General features: G+C 34.9%; 1 protein-coding gene across 1 annotated transcript in view; it reads right to left on the bottom strand.

Moving 5' to 3' along the window:
* LOC150090555 (vacuolar protein sorting-associated protein 33B-like) overlaps positions 1–20,009 on the bottom strand; it is an 83,718-nt gene that overhangs the window by 44,556 nt on the left and 19,153 nt on the right. The window contains exons 6-10 of the mRNA XM_090378735.1: positions 16,921–17,025; positions 16,544–16,637; positions 14,895–14,972; positions 5,372–5,445; positions 1,312–1,398 (exon numbers count right to left, since the gene is read on the bottom strand). Of these exons, the coding sequence (XP_090234861.1) occupies positions 1,312–1,398; positions 5,372–5,445; positions 14,895–14,972; positions 16,544–16,637; positions 16,921–17,025 (438 nt within the window). The remainder of the gene's footprint in view (positions 1–1,311; positions 1,399–5,371; positions 5,446–14,894; positions 14,973–16,543; positions 16,638–16,920; positions 17,026–20,009) is intronic.

Genomic DNA, 20,009 nt, shown 5'->3' with positions numbered 1-20,009 from the left:
AAAAAATATGATAGATTACTTATGGCATGCTGACCATACAATCAATCCAATGAATGCATGCACAGTGGATGCTGCCCCATTGCAGTACCAGTGGAAGTGGCTAAAAGGCTAAAATATTAAATGCAGTCAACACTTTTGAGGCTCTCAACAACAGGAAAATGGCAAAATTGAAAATGGAGTATTTATGACAAACTTGCACTCCCCTCATCAAGCACAGCATTACTTATCCTCAGCTGTGAAACTTTCCAGAGAAGAAACCTTTTTCAATTCCATAAAAATGTTTCAAATGAACACCTACTTATTTATGCCAGAGACAATTATATATCAATGTAGCAATTGAGGTTTATCACTGATAAATGCAAGGCACTGCATTTGAATAGCAGTAATCTCAGAATAACATACCAATTGGTTGGTACCTCGCTCAAGGTAGTGAAGAATAAAAAAGACCTAGGATAACTGTACAGTCCAACATGAAGTTTTCTGAGTGGTGCAGACAGGGTGTTAGGTCAATTCCTAATGTTCTGTCAATAATATACAAGAATTTTTCCAGCTGGGATAAGGGGGTAAATATTTTATCGTACAAGGCAATAGTCATGCTGTATCTTGAGTACTACATAAAGGTTTGGAAGTCTCATTTTATGAGAAAAAAATTAAGATTAGTCACAAGCACAAAGGGGTAATCTTACTAAGAAAGACCAGAGTTCTTTAAATTGTAGCATAGGGAACTAGGTACCTGTAAGGGGACCTGAATGAAGTATTTAAGGCTTTAAATGCATAAACTAAATGCTGATGGCAATCTTAATCTTTCTTGGGCTACACACACACACACACACACACACACACACACACACACACACAAATTTAAATTAAAAAAGATGGTTGCAAAATAAATGTGTGATATCTGCAGGGAGTAACTGATTGCTGGAATACATTTTCACCTTTTTCCAACAATCCAATAAAGAAATCTGAAGAGGAATCAGACAAATTATTAGAAGGGATGGGGAAATGGAGTGAGGTTTTTTTTTTTTTTTTTACTAATGCTGTATAAGATTGCTTCCTTGCATCATTTTGCCACTACTAATACTTAAAATGGCTTCAACATAAAGATATGTTTGCTTGCTTGGAAGAATAAGGAATCCCTAATTTTAAAAATAGTAAAAAAATGTCACAGAAATGCTAATATGCAAGCCTCTAAAGCACAAGATAATTTTTTGAAAAAAAAAAAAAAAAAAAAAAACACATAAATGTAACAATCTTCTTTTTTTATATTATAATAAAGATACATAGAATAAATATTTTAAAATTACTTACATCATATTTGGATTGTATATGCTTTGCTTTGTCCCTAAGAAAGCCAAACACATTTGTGAAATGTCGATCCCTAATTTCCTTATAAACCTAAAAACAAAGCAAGCTGTTTACACTTCTTTATGCATATAAAAATTATTTCCCAGAATGCTACAAAAAATACTGATAGCAAATTAGTATGCCTGAAATTCAAATTACACTAACTGAAAACTTAATAAAACAGAAGCTTAATTCCAAAGTTTATACTTTTAATGTTTTAAGTCTCTTTCAAGTGAATATCCATCCCCAGTAGAAGAATGATTTTGAAGAAAGCCATAAGAAGTGCTAATGGTTATGGCATACATATTACATTACACCACCATTATAATACTCAAGAAAATATATAGCTAAAGCTTTAGGCATACAAGGGCTATAAAATATTAATATATATATATATATATATACAAGCTGGCAAAAGTCTCATTTGTGTACACTTATTTACAAAAATAAACTTAGTTTGTTTTTAGTTACATATAAAATTATGCTTTTGATAATTTGCACCTTAATCAATGAAGCAGAAAGATATAACCATAATAATTAATAATACCATACCAAAATGCTTGTGTATACATTATGTACCACTCAGCTGCTGAAATGAAGGGTTTGCTCATACAACAGATGTTTAAAATGCCTTCTGTGCATGTCATAGCAAGCAACAAGATGGCAATGCAGACTGCCAATACACATGCAACTAAATCTAAACTTAAAAAGATGAGTCAACATAAATATTTTTTTTCAACTGGCCATAGAGAAAATAATCAAATGGATTCAGATCAAAACCTGAGTAGCAAAGTTATAGGACTGCCATTGTCTATCCATCTCTCAAGGAATGCAGTATTGAAGTGATGGTGGACAGTGGTATCACTATGTTGCAATCAATGTACAGCATCCAGCCAAGGGCATGCCACATATTAAGTGCAGTAGTACAGTAGATAGGGGTCAATGATTTTGTTTCCAAAGATACCAGTCCATACAATGATTTCCCAATTAAGTTTAAATCATTGCAGAGTGGCTAGATGCAGATTACGACTATCCAATACTGTGAAACTTCCAAATGCCCTCTCATGCAAAACGTTTCATTAGACTAAGGATACACTAGTAGAACTATCTGTCAGTCATCTGTTGTTGCAGTGCTTGCTCACAGCAAGACATATTATGTTCATTATCTGCAGGCAAGGATTCTTGAATATGGCAAAAGAGATGCAAACTACTTCCTCTCATATTTTAAAATTATGAACAATACCACCATTCAGTGGTGATACACTGGTGTGCAAAATTTAAGGACTAGTTAGGTTTTCACCTGTCGCTTCTCATAGGAGTGGCCTGGATATGGGAAAAGCATACCAAATGAACCATGTGAGGTACAGAAATGGTGAAGGAAACAACACTGACACAATATTACGTTCTTAGCGTTTTTTCACCAACCTTTCATGGAGTAAAATAAAATTAAAATAAAATAAAACAAAACAAATCTTGATAACTATATTTACAATAACCTGTATTTACAAAATTAATATACGATTACAATATTAAAAGTATTAAAACACAAGATTAAAATGCATTAAAATATACTAAGTTAAAAGCGATAAAATCCCGTAGCTTTCAAAGGCTCCAGCCTTCTTCTTCAGCAGTACTCTCTATTATTCAGTACACCTTTAAATATCAGCAGGGTAATGGTAGGCATCACGTTTCCATTCTCACGTGTTCCGCTCTCTTGCATTGTGGAACCGAAAGTGGCTCGAACAGAAGTCGTACGGAACCGTTCATCCTTTTTTAGGATAATAGTCTCTAAAAGGGGGTGAACCCCCTTTCATTCCGTTCAACCCCCTTTTCATTCCCCCTTTCATTCCGTTTCATTCCATTCCGTTTCAACCGTTCATCCTTTTTTAGGATAATAGTCTCTAAAAGGGGGTGAACCCCCTTTTAGAGACTATTATCCTAAAAAAGGATGAACGGTTCCGTACGACTTCTGTTCGAGCCACTTCCGGTTCCACAATGCAAGAGAGCGGAACACGTGAGAATGGAAACATGTGATGCCTACCATTACCCTGCTGATATTTAAAGGTGTACTGAATAATAGAGAGTACTGCTCCCCCTTTTAGAGACTATTATCCTAAAAAAGGATGAACGGTTCCGTACGACTTCTGTTCGAGCCACTTCCGGTTCCACAATGCAAGAGAGCGGAACACGTGAGAATGGAAACATGTGATGCCTACCATTACCCTGCTGATATTTAAAGGTGTACTGAATAATAGAGAGTACTGCTGAAGAAGAAGGCTGGAGCCTTTGAAAGCTACGGGATTTTATCGCTTTTAACTTAGTATATTTTAATCTTGTGTTTTAATACTTTTAATATTGTAATACGTATATTAATTTTGTAAATACAGGTTATTGTAAATATAGTTATCAAGATTTGTTTTGTTTTATTTTATTTTAATTTTATTTTACTCCATGAAAGGTTGGTGAAAAAACGCTAAGAACGTAATATGAATATACCCAACCTCAGAGGCCTATTTGAGGAACACTGACACAACAACAGAAACAAAATGGTACAGAGGGACTTTATTCAAAAATGGCAACATAACACTGCCAAAGATGGAACAAAGGGAAGAGGTGGTCCTCAGTAGGATATATGGCCACCTCTAATGTCGATGCAGGCTTTGCACCGCCTGTCCATACTTAGAACAATGTTGTTGATAAGTTTTTGCAGTAACATCGTCCATTCCTCGGTCAGTGCCATCTTCAGCTGGTGAACATTTTCTGGTGGGTGTGGACATGCTGCTAGGCATCTCCCCCAGAGCATCCCATATGTGTTCAATGGGATTTAGATCAGCAGAACGGGCAGGCCAACCCATACGAACAATGTCATCACTTTCCAAAAGCATATCATAGCTGCAGTGAGATGGGGTGTGGTGTTATCATCCATAAACACGACCTCTGGGCCAATGGCACCTCGGACATACATGGGGAAGGATTACCTCAGTACAGTAGCATGCACTGGATACAATACCACCTTCCAGTAGTATCTGGAGTTGTGTACGTCCATCCAAGATAACGCCTCCCCAGACGAGAACACCTCGACTGCCATATCGATCCCTTTCAGTGATGTCTGCGGGGTGATACCGTGTGCCAACCTATCGCCAGATTAGCTGACATCCAGAATTGCTGCTGAGACCGAATCTACTCTCATCAGTAAAGAGTATCTCAAGTAAAGATTTTATGGTTGTAACCTTTAGAAATAGTGTTGGTCCTTAAGTTTTGCACACCAGTGTATGGTTCATAATTTTAGTGGTATGGTTCACTTCTAATTATCCAGCTGATGCACTCATGCTACTCACTGGATCAGATTCCACCGTTTATTTCATGCCAGACATCCATGGTGAGTGGGGCCTACCTGCCTGTACCAACCATAGGCATGATGCTGCAGTCACTTAGATGTTCATCATCTGATGACATTGGTATCAAGATGGCACAGCCTAAGTACTGTTGTACTTATGCACAAGTGAAGCCGTGTGCACTTTCTTGGCATTGTTCCAACATGAGGTATATGTTGCAGTACTCATTACAGAATACAGTTTGCATGTATAACATATGTTCATGTGCAATTTGCAGGGAATGCATTCAAACTGCCTTTTCAATGCAAATTGCTCAGCCTGGAGGAGAACATCATCACTCATTTAATTGCAAATATCATGTTAAATAAGCATCAAATCAAAAAATTATTCAGAATGTTTTAGGTTTATTTTTGGCTAAGAAACATTTTTCTTGCCAATTATGCAGCATGTTGTTAATATGAAACAGATAAGCATTAATTTTAATTAAAATGTTAATATATCAAACTTAATGTGTAAATATGGGCAATTTAGAGTTACACTAACAAAATTGTAGCTACAGTTACACTACAGGCTTTAGAGTTATGTTAACAATTTTTGCCTACTCTGTTCAATTTGAATTTAGTTTAATATTTTTCTTTAATATGCTTTAAAATATTTTTAAAAAAACCGTCAAAATTTCAAGGACTTACAGCATCACTGCTATTAAGGATAATCTTCACGATTTGATCTTTCCCAGTAACATTATTTCCAAATGACACCTTTCCTTAAAAAAATTAAAAAAATATCAACATTTATAACAACAACACTTATAAGAACTAAAAGGAGCACTATATTAAATGATTCTATTATGACCGTAACAGATTCACATGCATCATACATACCAATCACTTAAGAATAAGCTTGAAGAGAGGTGCAGAAGAATGGATTATAAGATAATTTGGTGGGAAAAGGATTAAAAAATGCAGTCAAAGTAGAAATACAAGGTCTGTTCAAAAAGCAATCAGAATCGCTATAATATAGTAACAATAAGCAAACTTACAAGGTGAGTGTAAGTTTGCTTATTTTGTCACTCTTCTTTTCTACATACTCTTAATTTCTATATAACTCTTTGTTTCTCTTCATTTCTATATACTAGAAACTCTACTTCTGGAAAGCGATTTTGAAATAGCTGAATGATGAGTCATCATATTATTTATTAATGTTTGTAGGTCATCAAATCAATGTCCATTCAGGAATTTTTTTCTGTCTAGGAAACAAAAAAAGTCACATGGAGCCGTATCTAATGAACCAGGGAATGCTGACTTAAGAAATTTAATGTTTTGCCAAAAATCTTTGTACATGTAGGAACAAATGTGAGTGCATCATTGTGATGAAGCAACCAGTCTTTCTTTAATCGGCATCATAAAGACATGTCAGAAATTTAATGTAGAACGCTTTACTGTTTTTCCCTGTGGTTCACATTCATGGTGGTCAACATTCTCACAGTCAAAAAATACTAGAAACATGGCCTTCATTTTTCTATGCATTACTGCACTTTTTTGGGTGGGGCAGGATGGGAAAGAAGGCCACTGTTCAGCTTTGGGATCACACGATACACACACATTTCATCTTCAGTTATGATATGCTTCACATATATCTTGTCATTATTCACACATTGAAAGAAATCGGAAGCAACTAGTTGGTGGTGTTTGTGTTCACACTGTTATGTATGTACAGATGAAGCAAAAACTTTGCAGAAACACACCTTGTGTTCAAAGCTTTCATTAAAATTGAATGAGATCCAACAGATACAATTTTTTTTAGCAATTTCTTGAACAGCTGATCTTTGATCATTTCATACCAAAGTTGGAACTTGAGACACAATTTCATTTTTTGACATTATCATTTGTTGAAAGTGATTCACATTCAGCTGGAATGTGAATCAGCAGACTCCCTACCCTCTTTGAAACAATGGTGCCAGTCGAAAAGTTGTGGACAACCCATTTCAGAGTTCCCATGTGCTATATTAAGAAGATAAAATGTTTCACTTGCAATTTTTCCAACTTTAAAGAAAAGGTTAACACATGCTTGTTTGTTTGTTATTTGATTTTTAGGAGCATTAGCAACTAAGGCCATATTGCTCCGGGAATATGCGGTGGTCATTCCCTGACCTTTCCGCATCCTCCGTATTTGGTGGTGATGGGCTCGAACCCCAGTCTAATCAAGAAGCGTGTGCTATGCACTGCTGCTCCTTTCCACCTGGCTACGGAGGCGCCCGTTAACACATGCATTATTCAGAGCATTCCAACATTTTGATATGATGAGGTGTGAAAAAATATCTTCATTATCAGCTGATAATAACAGGCTACCATAAATGAGTAAACAGCTTACTGCGTGAAGGTAAGGATGACACAGCAATATGTTTTGCTTATGTTGCAGCACACTTTACTGTCTCAACCTTGAACAACGAGCATAATTCGGATACTTTTTAAACAAACCTCATATCTAGCCATATATAACAGAACAGATTGTAGAAAAATATTCTTTGTTTCCAATAGTATTTCTCTATCTTTTTCAGTGAGGAAAAGGATTAGAGGTGAACACAAGGATGATATAAAGGAAAATACATACATACATACACATAGAAGATTTTTAACTCTCAGACTAAGCAGACAGTTACAAATAAAGGTAAAGAAAATAGTCTGACAGCTCGTCTTTGTGTGAATCTGTGCAGTTCTGCATTGTCCTTGTGCCCATTTTTAATCCTACTAATGGCGAAGATGGGAGAAATTTTGCTGGAATGAGAAAAATTCATCTTTATCCAATACATTATCTATTGTGCTCATTCTTTATGGATACTTCTGCGTATCCATAAAGAATGGGCACAACTGAATCATTTCAAGCAGGAAAACGTTTCTTTTAATTCTTTGGCAATAGCAATTATATTAACAGCACTAAACAAAAGATCACTATGACAACACTTGGTCGAGGTTTGTCACCACTAACCATGGTAGTAGATATATGATTTTCACTGAGAGTATTCTTTAATGTGATTAAATAATAATTTAATTACATAATACATTTAGATCAACAGACTCAGGTTACATAGAAGTTAACTAACGTATACACAGTCAACTACTAAGTAGTTGAAAATGGCATCATTTAAGTATATCTCACATTGTGAATACCTTCACAACGAGTTACCATGACATTGCACTACCTCGAATAAGTAACGCTTCACCAATGGAAAAGACTACTGTTACTTATTCTCAGCGGATACCACCACATATAGACATGATGCTCTAGCACTAACTTATTGTGATGAGTATGATGAGAGTCTTTACATGCAGATGGAAAAGGCAAGCAAGTGTGAATGTCATATCATGGGTGACATCAATCATCCCTTAATTAATTAGAATAAGTGGGAGGAAAACTCACTATGGGGAACAATTTTAAATAAACTAAGTGATTATTATTTCTACTGGCATGTCAGAGAAAATACTAGCAACAACTAGGGGGTTAGAATACTCTAGACGTTATCATTTCAAATCAGATGACATCACAGGGCTTACAGTATAGGAACCACTGACAGGTAGTGATCAAGCAGTATTTGGATGGTAGATGAAGAAAGATGTTGCAGTAGTTAAAGGTAAAGGAACGAGTTTTAATTTCAGAAAAGGGGACTATGACAGTTTAAGGTGCTATGTGGCATTTATTAATTGGGCAGATTGCAGAGAGAGGTAAAATACATTAGAATTATGGAATATCTTTAAAGTAATAATCACAGAAGCCAAACATATATATCAGTAAGAAAACATAGCACAGTAAGAATGCTGAGATGGATGAATATGAAGTTGGCTGGTTTAATAGGGCAGAAAAACATAGCATGGAAAAGTAAGAGGAAAGTACTGAAACCTACAACAGCTGCAAGTTGATCTGTAACAGCACCACAAATAAGATTAAAAATGAGAACACAGCAGCAAAAAGAGCAAAGAATAGAGTTTTTCTTATATGTGTATAGGAAGAAGAAAACAAATCAGATTGGACCCTTGGTAATGGATATGGGAAGGTCTTAGATAACCCAGCTGATGCTGCTGATAAATTGAATAGGTACTTTGCAGCATTCTTTACTGAAGAAAGATTCTTAATGCTGAGGAGAGGATGCATGAGTGAGGCTGAGTCATATGAAATTAGTGATGTTGTAATTACAGATGATTGTTTATTAGAAAAACTTTTGAGCATAAAGGCAAGTAAGGCTCTTGATTTGATGGCATATACCCAGTAATTTTAAGGGAAGCAGCCAGAGAGTACATGGAACCATTGAGGTTAATTATGAAGGCATCATTGGATAAGAGAAGTGCCAATGTACTACCAAGAGATAGAGGTCAGTAACTACAGCCCGATTAGTCTGACTTCAGTGGTAATAAAATTCTTGGAGGCAATGATTAAGAGTTCAATCCACAGGCATTTAGATAAAAATGGCATTTTGAACGACACACAACATGGTTTTGTTGAGGAAAAATCATGTCTGACTAACCTGGTAAGCTATTTTTACAGTCTAATGAGCTGGATATTGGAAACAATTTCAACATACTCCTTAACAAGCATGATGTGCAGGTAAACTGTATTGTTTGAATATAATAAAGTACTCAAAACTTACATTGGTATTATCATGTTTATTTCTGAATTGGAAATATGCACAAAATCAAACGTTTTATAGCATTTTCTTACCACTCCTTCAGTGACAGCTGTCTTTGCAATATCACTGTCACAAAATGTCATTCTGGTCACAAGAACTTGTTCCACAAAAGATCACTTCACAAATTCTTGTGACTGAAGTGATCTTTTGTGATGGTGATATTGCAAAAGACAGCTGTCGCTGAAGAAGTGGTAAGAAAATGGCATGAACAGTTTGACTCCATTTCTACATATTTCCAATTCAAAAATAAATATAATACCAACATACATTTTGAGTGCTTTGCTATCTTCACACAATTTCAACATAGTTTATTTGGATTTCAGTTTACTTGGACTAAGTCCCCCAATGACAACTTACTGTATAAGCTGGAACATGTTGGGATTATTGGAAAGATTCTAAGATGGTTCACAAGGTGGCTGCAGGGCAGAAGACAAAGTATTGTGATTAATGGATATTCGTCAGACTGGTATCCTAGGGAACCTCACTTCTGATATTCATCAGAAGTGAGGCTCCCTAGGATCAGTTCTTGGACAACTGTTGTTTCTGATTTTCATAAACGACATTGACAAAGTGACAGAGGGCATCATGTGAAAATTTGCAGATAATGCAAAGATTGTGAGAATAGTTAATGTTCAGTGCCAAGCAGCATCCCCTCACAATGACTTGAACAAACTTCAAGAATGGTCAGAAAGCAGTAGCTGTGTTTTAATGTAGCAAAGTGTAAGATCTGACACTTTAGGAATAGTGACCCAAAAATAACTTACACACTTGGAATTGAATTAAAAACAGTACAGGAAGAAAGGGATCTGTGAGTTATTATACAGGCAGATATGAAGTTCTCGGAGCAGTGTAAAAAGGGGGCCAGGAAAGCCTATCGGTGTCCTGTCGATAATTTATCAAATGATATTCTGTAGAAATGGGGAGGTGATAATACAATTGTAAGATTGCATCTGAAATACTGGGCTGAGTAATGAGACCACCGGAAAAAAAAAAAAAACATTAAATTTCTTGAAAGGGTCCAAAGACAAGCAACTCTCATATGGTAAGATCATCAAAAGGACAACTATATGAGGAAGACTTTAATTATGGTGGCTACAGAGCTTGGCAACCAGGCACCTTAGAAGGGACTTGACTGAGGTTTATAAGGCTCTGAGAGGGTTAGTAAAATGAATCAAGGCTACATTTTCACTGTTATAAAGAATTCCAGAACTAGGCGCCAAAAATTCAAATTACAGAGGAAGAGGTTTAGACTAGATTGTTGTTGTTATGGGAGTTTAATGCCACATAAGCTACTATGGCTATAATGCAGACTAGATTGTAGGAAGTTTCCTTTTGGCCAGCGAGTTGTTGATTACTGGAACAAGTTGTCTCTGCAGGTAGTTAAGGCTGCCAGTTTGAAGCTTCAACTAGCTCAAATACAAGGTCAAATTTACCTACAAAGTTACCTACATGAGGAAGGAAATACATAATTTGTATTTTCTTATTTATATTTTTATTTTTTTGACCAGTGCTGCAAAAGCCTGTGGTTTTTTTTTTTTTTTTTTTTTATGTGAACCCCAAACATGAGAGGTATTAGAACCTATAGTACTTAGTACCGTGCTTGGGTTGGAGGTTGAGAAGACGAAAGAAGATATTTGTTGACATTGGACTTGAACTTCTGTAGATTGTAATTTTCAGGAAATACATATGAAGGAAGGTTGTTCCAGAAAACGGCAGTTGAATGAATAAATGAGGAAGACGAAAAGTTGGTTCTGTGGGTTTGAAGTTGCACAGTAAATGGATGTTGGCTGGTGGCAGCATGGGTTCGGACTGTTTTGAAAGAGAGCAGGAATTATAGAAGCCAATTCAGAAGAACAATGTCCATGGAAGTATCTGTAGAAGAGGAATGCAGCAGAAACAGTACGTCTATGAGAAAGAGAGTGGAGAGACTCTGTTAGAGATGTATCATTGACTAACCTAACTGCCCTCTTCTGAATGGAATCAAGAAGCCTGAGATATAGACCTCCATCCCCAGTGTCCATGTTCCAGGCATTATAGTACTCTCACCTTACAAGAGGTTATGTACTAATGAGAAGAAAGCATGTTGCATGTCACCTACAGCCCTAACATCTCAGAGAACCATAACAATGGCCATAAACTTTGTATGTACCATAATTCAACAGTGCCATGCTCAACAAGACCAGATGGAACTGCCATGGCTTAAGCCTAAGGAATATCTAGAGTATATAGACAATGGGGAGTATTCACCCTGGATCACAGTAGTATTACATGAACAGAAGCAATGACTGTGACATTGAAAACAACAAAACTAAAATCAAGGGACAAGACACTGACCTACATACACAGTGTCTATGTTGCAGACACCACAGTACTCTACAATAAGTAGACATGTGATATTAAAAACAATGCATAATGACCACAGACCTGTCATCCCAGAGAACCATAGAAATGGTCATAACCTACGGAAGAACCATAAACTACCAGTGCAATGCTCACCAACACCAGGTAAATCTGTCAGTGCCTGAACTTAAGGAACACCTAGAGTGTATAGGTAATGGTGAAGAATAATCCCAGATCACAGTAGTACTGCTCGAACAAAAGTAATGACTATGACATTGAAAACAACAAAAATAAAACCAAGGGGCAAGATATAGACCTACATCCCCAGTGTCCAAGTTCCAGGCATTACAACACTCTCACCTACAAGAGGTTATGTGCCAATGAGAACAAAGCATGTTGATGTTACCTACAATCCTAACATCTCAGAGAACCATAACAATGGTCATAAACTTGGTATGTACCATAAATCACAAGTGCCAGGCTTAACAAGACCGGATGAATCTGCCAGTGCCTGAGCCAAAGGAATATCTAGAGTGTATAGGAAAAGGTACACACAAGGACATATCCAGGAAAGAAAAGAGAGGAAAGAAGGAGAAAAGAGGGAAGAAGGGAAGAAAGAAGAAGAAGGAAAATGGAAGAGAGGGAAAAAAGAAAGACAAGAAGAAATGGACACTACCATGCCAGATTGCGTACCAATATGAACTGATCACATCATTCCCACTCTTGGTCAGGATTGAGCCCTGCAAGAGATGGAATAGTACATCCCTCCCACTCTTGGCCAGGACTGAGCCCTGTGAGAGATGGGGTATAGGGATATCGAAAAGTAAATGATAGTCCTTATATTATTATAGTTTAATTTATTTTATTTTATTTATTTTATTTTAATATATTTTACTTTATTTTATTTATTTTAATTATCTTATTTTATTTTACTTTACTTTATTTTAATTGTTTTATTTATTTTATTTTACTTTACTTTATTTTAATTGTTTTATTTATTTTGTTTTATTTTATTTTATTTCATATCTAAGGGGAAATAAAACCAAAAAAGTGTGCCCTGGTAATTCTGAGGGGACCTTCCCTGATGCATTACCCGGCCACACAGGATTAACTTGATGGGACATCAGACGTCCAAAAACTTAACCACAGGACCGGATCAGTCCGTGTCCTCTTAAGATAAAGTAGATCCTGGCTGCCTCCATGTGGCTAGGGATGGGAGTGAGGGGCTGTGACACAAACCTGCCACAGCCCCCTACTGCTAAATGCCAGGTGCCGGCTAACACACAACGCAAACACAACACTAATGCACACCTAATTACATATTTCATCTATCAGATGCATTTTTTTTTTTTTTTTTTTTGTTTTGTGTTAAATATATACGTGAAATTTTGATGCTCTTTTAAGTTCTTTTCTAAGCCGGCAACTTGGCAAAAAGCCTAACAAACGGCGGATATAGGGGAAACCCTGGAAGCCGCTAATAACTTACAAATACACTTTATCTGTATACATGTCGCGAATGGATATATATGTGAGAATGTATATAAATTGTATATAAATCTTGTATCATGTATATATAAATGGATGTATATAAATCTTGAGAATGTATATAGAATTGTGTGTATAAATAAATGTAAAAATGTAGAAGAGGAATGCAGCAGAAACAGTACGTCTATGAGAAAGAGAGTGGAGAGACTCTGTTAGAGATGTATCATTGACTAACCTAACTGCCCTCTTCTGAATGGAATCAAGAAGCCTGAGAGAGGTTTTGGGGGCACCACCCCAGATGTGGGAACAATATTCCATGGCAGGGCGGATTTGCGATTTATACAGAGTGAGCAGCTGTTTGGAAGAAAAGTAGTGCTGAGGATGCTACTTTTCCTTTCATATGGAAAATACCTATACTAATACTGAAAGTCAAAAAAATAAGAACACTGTAGCAACACCTCCACACCAATTCCCTTTTATCAAACGATCACAGTCTGCACAATGGTAGCAGACTACAGTTTGGCAGTTACTGTAATAAAAAAGCAGTTTTTCACAACAAGGGTCAAGGCATGGTAGAGCTTTTTCCATAAAACATAAAATATATGTTTCCTTATTCAAGGCTACCACGTGGTATAAAGTGCACAATGAGAATAACAACATTTGTTTTGCAGCAGAACAGCTAACTAAAGGCTTTGATGGAGCAGTGAATTTTGATGTTTTTACTCTTATGAATTTTGTTTTGTTTCTAGATCATAATAGTAAATTTATGTCTCATCACCAGTCATTACATAATTAAGAAATCTCCGACCTGCTCAATCAAACTGTGTTAGCCTGTCCTGACATCTACCTGAACACAGTTTTGTTAATGCTGGGTATCTGCTGGTATGAAATCTAGCAAGCACAGATCCTCGGCATTTTCAAGTGTTCTTTCACAGTTGCACAAGCACTGCCTCGTGTCATCTGGTTAGACTACAAACTGTGATTTTCTAGGCTTGTGCAACTGAGGTAGTCAAAGTGTTTGACTACCATCAGTGCATCATCAGACAAAAGTGCTTATCCTAATTTGAAACATCTGCAAAAACTACAGCTCTCTTCAAAGTGATCAGTGCAAATTTCTGCCTTTTCTTTAATATATTAACAACACTCAAACCTAGCTGATCATAACAGTATATGACATACCACTTTTCAGCCTCAAAATCTTCACTTATGAAACAAAAGAAAACAAAATTAAATAATGAAAGTTAACAACAGTAAAATTAAATTGATGATTCTAAGTAACTGAAGGCGAATCAGAACATGTAATTGCATGACAGTGTGCTTAGACAACACTTCATATGTTATGAAATATGAAAACATAGCAGTACTACTACTTATCTACAAATTAGATGACAACCATCATTTTGCCATTTTACTAAATTAGAAAGTTGAATATCTGTTAACAGCATACTCTTCTGCATAAATATCTGGCAACAAAAACTCACAATATACTGCTTAGCCTATTGGACACCAAACATTACAGAAAATTATTCCATATTTTTAACATTATTATATAATTTATATAGACAGATACAGAATAATTTTTAGAATAATAACAACAAAGATATTACACTTGGAACTGCAAAATGCTTTTTTTTTTTCCTTATCAATGCTACTACTTGGCCATTTGAAAACTTTAATAATTCTAATATTTAATAAAGAAAATAACTTACCACTTTTAATACCAAAGGTTTCATCCAGGAGCCCTTCGTATGTCAGCTGGGTTAGAAGCACAGAGGTAAAATCAGTATCTGAAATAATTAAAGTATTAAAATAAATTAAATTCGGATAATAAATATATCATAAAAATATATGAAGGAGACAAAGAGTCTTGTCAAGAATCCTCTTCAAAAAAAAGGTAAGATTTCTATAAAAGTTTAACTATAGTTTATTAGAGCATAGTTACTAATTCATAAAAATTAGCTCAGAGTAACTCATGCTTCTGTATTATGACAGAATGCTAGCTTATAGCAACTCAATAAACTGAAGGCCATTTCACCCCTGAACATAACTGATATTTGCAATATTTTTTTTAATAAATTTTCTTTATTCAAATAAGGAAGTCTCAAATGTTTTCACTCGACTGATAATTTCAAGGATGATCAATTAAACACATTTAAATAAGAAATGCAAGTTTAAAAGCAAACTGAATGGTTATTTTAGTTCATAAATTAAAAACAGAGAACACTTCATACGTTTATCTTTGCTGAAAAATTAAAAAACAACCTTGAAAACTACATATCATGCTTCTAAGGGGAGGAAAGAGTTTATGTCAGACCTCACAACACAGTGCAAACAGCAAAGTTACAGTCAAATAAATGTTGTCACTTTTTTGTCACAAACAAATAAACTGGAAAGAAGTTAAAATTCCTACAGTGTCGCACTTTTTAGGCATGAGAGCATATATGCATAATGAGCCTATTGCCTTCATCATGTTTGTCTGTCCATCCATGCATATAATAATTCAGCTCGTAGTGGATGGATTTTTGTGAAATTTTATATTAGAACTTTTGAAAATATATGTCAAGCCATCTCAAATTTCATTAAAATCAGACCAATCTCCAAAAACCTAGCAATTATTATTTCTTTGTCCATTCACGTATTAAACTAACTACCAGTGGATGGAATTTCATTGAATTTTATATTTGGAGCCTTTTAGGATCTGTCTGGCCATTCCAAATTTCATAAAAATTGGACCAATAGAAATCAGGCAATTATCATTTCTTTGTCCATCACTATGCATGTAATAACTTGACTTCCAGCAGATGGATTTTCATGAAATTTTATATTTTGTACTTCTACAAATTTCATTAAAATTGGGGCGATACAAATCTGGCAATTATTATTTATTTTTTTTATGCACCACAGCCTATCCATATACTGTAGCTGAAGCACTGGATATTATGTTTTTGGCCATGCATTGATTGGATTTCTTCAATCAGTATATCGCAAAGAACAGACAATGTAGTAGATGAACAAAAACTGAATGTTCTTGGTTTGCACATACAACTCATTGCATTTTGCTTCTTTTTTTTTTTTTTTTTTTTGTTATAAATCACGAATTATTACTATTTTCTAACACACCTGAAATGTGACCTACTGCATATATTAACTAACTTGTTTTAACTACACAATGCATATATATAAATTCTGAGCTAATTGGTAGAGTACCAACTTTATATTTTGGCATAGTCCAAATCAGGAGGAATGTTTTTCTACATTTTGTTTGTCAAGTAGCTTGCATTTCCTTCATACTTGATACACAATTTAAAAAAAAAAAAAAAAAAAAAAAGAAGAGTTATTTTTTAATTAGCACAAATACCTCGATCCACAAGAATAAGATGATGAATGTGAGCCTCTTCTGATTTTTGTGGCTTCCTTTCCTTTAATAACATTTCCATCAGATCTGAAACCATCTGAAAGTTAAGAATGATTTCTCTTAGAATTATAAAAAGTTACCCTATTAATTTCAAGTGATATTGTTTAAATTAAACATTAAACATTATTTTAATAAACAGTAACATAATTTCATATAAAAATATTAAATGTCCCAAATTACGAATCATCTTAATATAATCATCTTCACGATATAATATGGCATCCACTTTCATCTTAGAAAAATAAAAAAATTATATCATGCTGAAAAAATCTGATTATATCTCTTATAAGTTAATAAAAAAATAAAAAAAAAAAACACACCTTAGCAAAGCGGCCTTGGATGTGCACATTTGGTATGGTCCCACAGAGCACTTGAAGCTGAATTAAAGACATCGCTACAGTATGCACCCATGTCTGGTCCCCATTCTAAAAATAAAAGTTTGGTCACATGACATTTCACACCATATATTGATGACTAAGCATTTTCAATCAGTTTAAACCATATGAAATTTATTGATTAAAATGATCATATATTTTTTTCTAATTAATGCAATCAGACCTACATATTCCAAAGTAGCAATATAATTATTACAAAAAAAAGCAAATGCTAATTTTATATATCTAACTGAAATATATTGAAAATTAATATTTTGAAGGCTAAACGCACAAGGCATAATATGTTATGGGTTGAGATTAACTATATAATATTGAGGTAAATACACCATAGTTTACCCATAAATGTAACAGCATCGTTTGATTTAATTTACTCAACAAGTACAGGTCAATATTGAAAAAAAGTCGCGAGTTAGGGTTGAATATGAAAGTGTCTGCAATTCTGCCCAGACACGATAAGAGGGAGTATATGATGAGAGCCTTGTCGATCAATTTGGCTCTGGAGAGATTGTGCAAGGCTCAAGGGGTAGAATTTTTTTCAGCCTGGTCTGAGCTTGTTGACAGGGGAGACTGCTTCTACAGGGATGGGGTACACTTAAATAGAAAAGGTGCAAGAATATTTGCTGATGCTATCGAGGCAGTGTTAGGTGGGTCAGAAAACTGCTGGCTTGGGGGGGATACACAGACTAAAAGGTTAAGAGTGGCCACAGGCAGAGGCAAAAGTGATTCTTGCACAGCTTCTATTAGAATGAGCAGCAGCCTGGAAAGCAAGGTAATGGAGATTTCCGGGACTGCTGGGAGTCATAGTTGAACAAGTAAATACATGGGCTGTGTTAGGGTAACTAAGAGTAGGAACAGGTGCATGTATACTTGCGTGTACACCAATGCTATGAGTATAGTTAATATTTTTGATGAGCATAAAGTGCTAGTCAAGACATCAAAGGCAGATATTATTGGGATATCAGAGACGGGGTGTCACACAGATATAAGCAGTGCAGAATTGGAATTTGGGGAATACAATACATACAGAAAGGATAAACAGGGCAGGAAGGGAGGAGGGGTTATGCTGTTAGTTAAGAAACACATAAAATCTAAGGAAGCACATCCAATTGATGTTGGTGGACAATGCAATGTTGAGTCTGTTTGGTGTGACATAAGCACTGGGAAAGGAAAAATGAGAGTAGGTGGAACAGATTTCCATCTTTTGTTGTGGAAGTTGATAGCATACTTTGAATAAATAACACTTCTCTAGTATAGGAGACTACTATTATTTATTCTCAGTTATACTGTTATTAACTTCGCAACCGTGATGGCATGTCTCCATTATCAGGGTACCTGCCCGCCCACCGATGAGTGAGCCAACAAGCTCCGAAATGCATCTGGGTGGTGGTGGCCACTGAGAATAAATAACAGTAGTCTCCTCTACTAGAGAAGCATTATTTATTCAAAGTAGTGCAATACCTGGTATCTCGTTGTGAAGGTAGCCACAATATGAGGTATAATCAAATGATGCTGTTACACTACTTATGTAGTTAAATTTGTGGGTAAAGTATAGTGTATTTACACCAATATTATATTGAAAATTAATGAAATTTATATCAGTGATTCATAAATGTGAAAAAAAGCAGTAAAGTATATTAAACACAGAAGTTAGCAACCAGCTTAGGGCAAAAAAAAAAAAACAGGTATCCCTTTAAACTGACCCTCAGATGAGAAAACTGTATCCAGATGTCTAGGAACTCATTTAAAATATGAATACTGTTATACAATCAAAATAAAATGAAGAATGTATAAAATTGAAAATAGTACCACATGTTTAAAAGAAATCCAAAATGTTGATCTTCTGTGACTAAAAACACATTTGAACTGATAAAAAATGAGCCATGCTTGCATTGTGTTATAAGCAGAATTGCATTCTAACAAATCTAGTTTTAATGGGTTTCAGCTGTATTATTATTAAAATAATAAAATGGAAAGGGATAATGCCTCTACATTAAACAATAAGACAACAAAGGGCAAAAGGCTTCACATTAAAATCTGTAAATTTGAGTGTATTCCAGAGTCAGTTTGCCTGTTTGTAGAATGAAAAATCTGATTTTTATTTTTCATCTTTACTCATGACTAATTAACTTGGCCACCATACAAAAAACACTCATTAAGGGATCCTACTATCCAGTAGGGAAATATCCTATATTGCCCTGATGACACAAATTGAATCCATATCTTTCGATTTCATGGAGGACTGCAAAACAGGAAAGACCAAAGTTTAATGGGCAGAAAATAAATTCAAAGGAAAAGATAAATAAAACGATTTACACACCAACCAATATGCAGAATGTTGGCATGGTTTTAATGAACACAGTATACAGTAGACTACTGATAATCCAGAGTGGTTGAGAAATAAATTTTCCCAGATAATTCACATAACAAAAGAAAAACTCAATAAATGTGATAAAATATAAATTTATTTACATACATACTGTATTCATACTTATAAATGTATACTATTGTGAGATAATATTTAACATCAAATTTAATATGAACATATAATTCTTTTAAAAAAACAAAAAGGATTATGTTTGATAAGCTGAAGTTTTTATTCAATAGAAAGAACAATTCTTTTTCATTTTTATCATAACAGATGCACACAGACTCAAATTAAAAAAAATTGGAGAAGATATTAAATTTAACTGTACAATATAGAATTACTGAAATGTGACTAAAATGGTCCAGTAGAAAAAAAGGCAAAGATGGGAATGTGGTTTCTGAGTAATTCAAGTCTTATATACAGAAAAATGGAAAAAGGAAACAAAAAATACCCATAATGGATTCCACATATTTCTTTTTGTTATCTGACTTAGACTGAATGTTCTTACATTCTTTGTACTGGAAAATCTCTGACAATCTCTAACAATCCGTTGGAGGAAGTTTGAATTAGCATTAGCATTAGCATTAGTAGAGGCATTTGATGCAAGAAAGCAAGCTTATGCAGCATCAGCCAAAAAAAAAAAAAAAGA

The sequence above is a fragment of the Mastigoproctus giganteus genome, chromosome 1 (assembly GCF_048544385.1).
Source record: "Mastigoproctus giganteus isolate SK-2022 chromosome 1, ASM4854438v1, whole genome shotgun sequence".
Lineage (NCBI taxonomy): Eukaryota > Metazoa > Arthropoda > Arachnida > Uropygi > Thelyphonidae > Mastigoproctus > Mastigoproctus giganteus.
The sequence above is the reverse complement of the archived record's forward strand: the minus strand, read 5'-3'. Positions and strand labels throughout refer to the sequence as shown.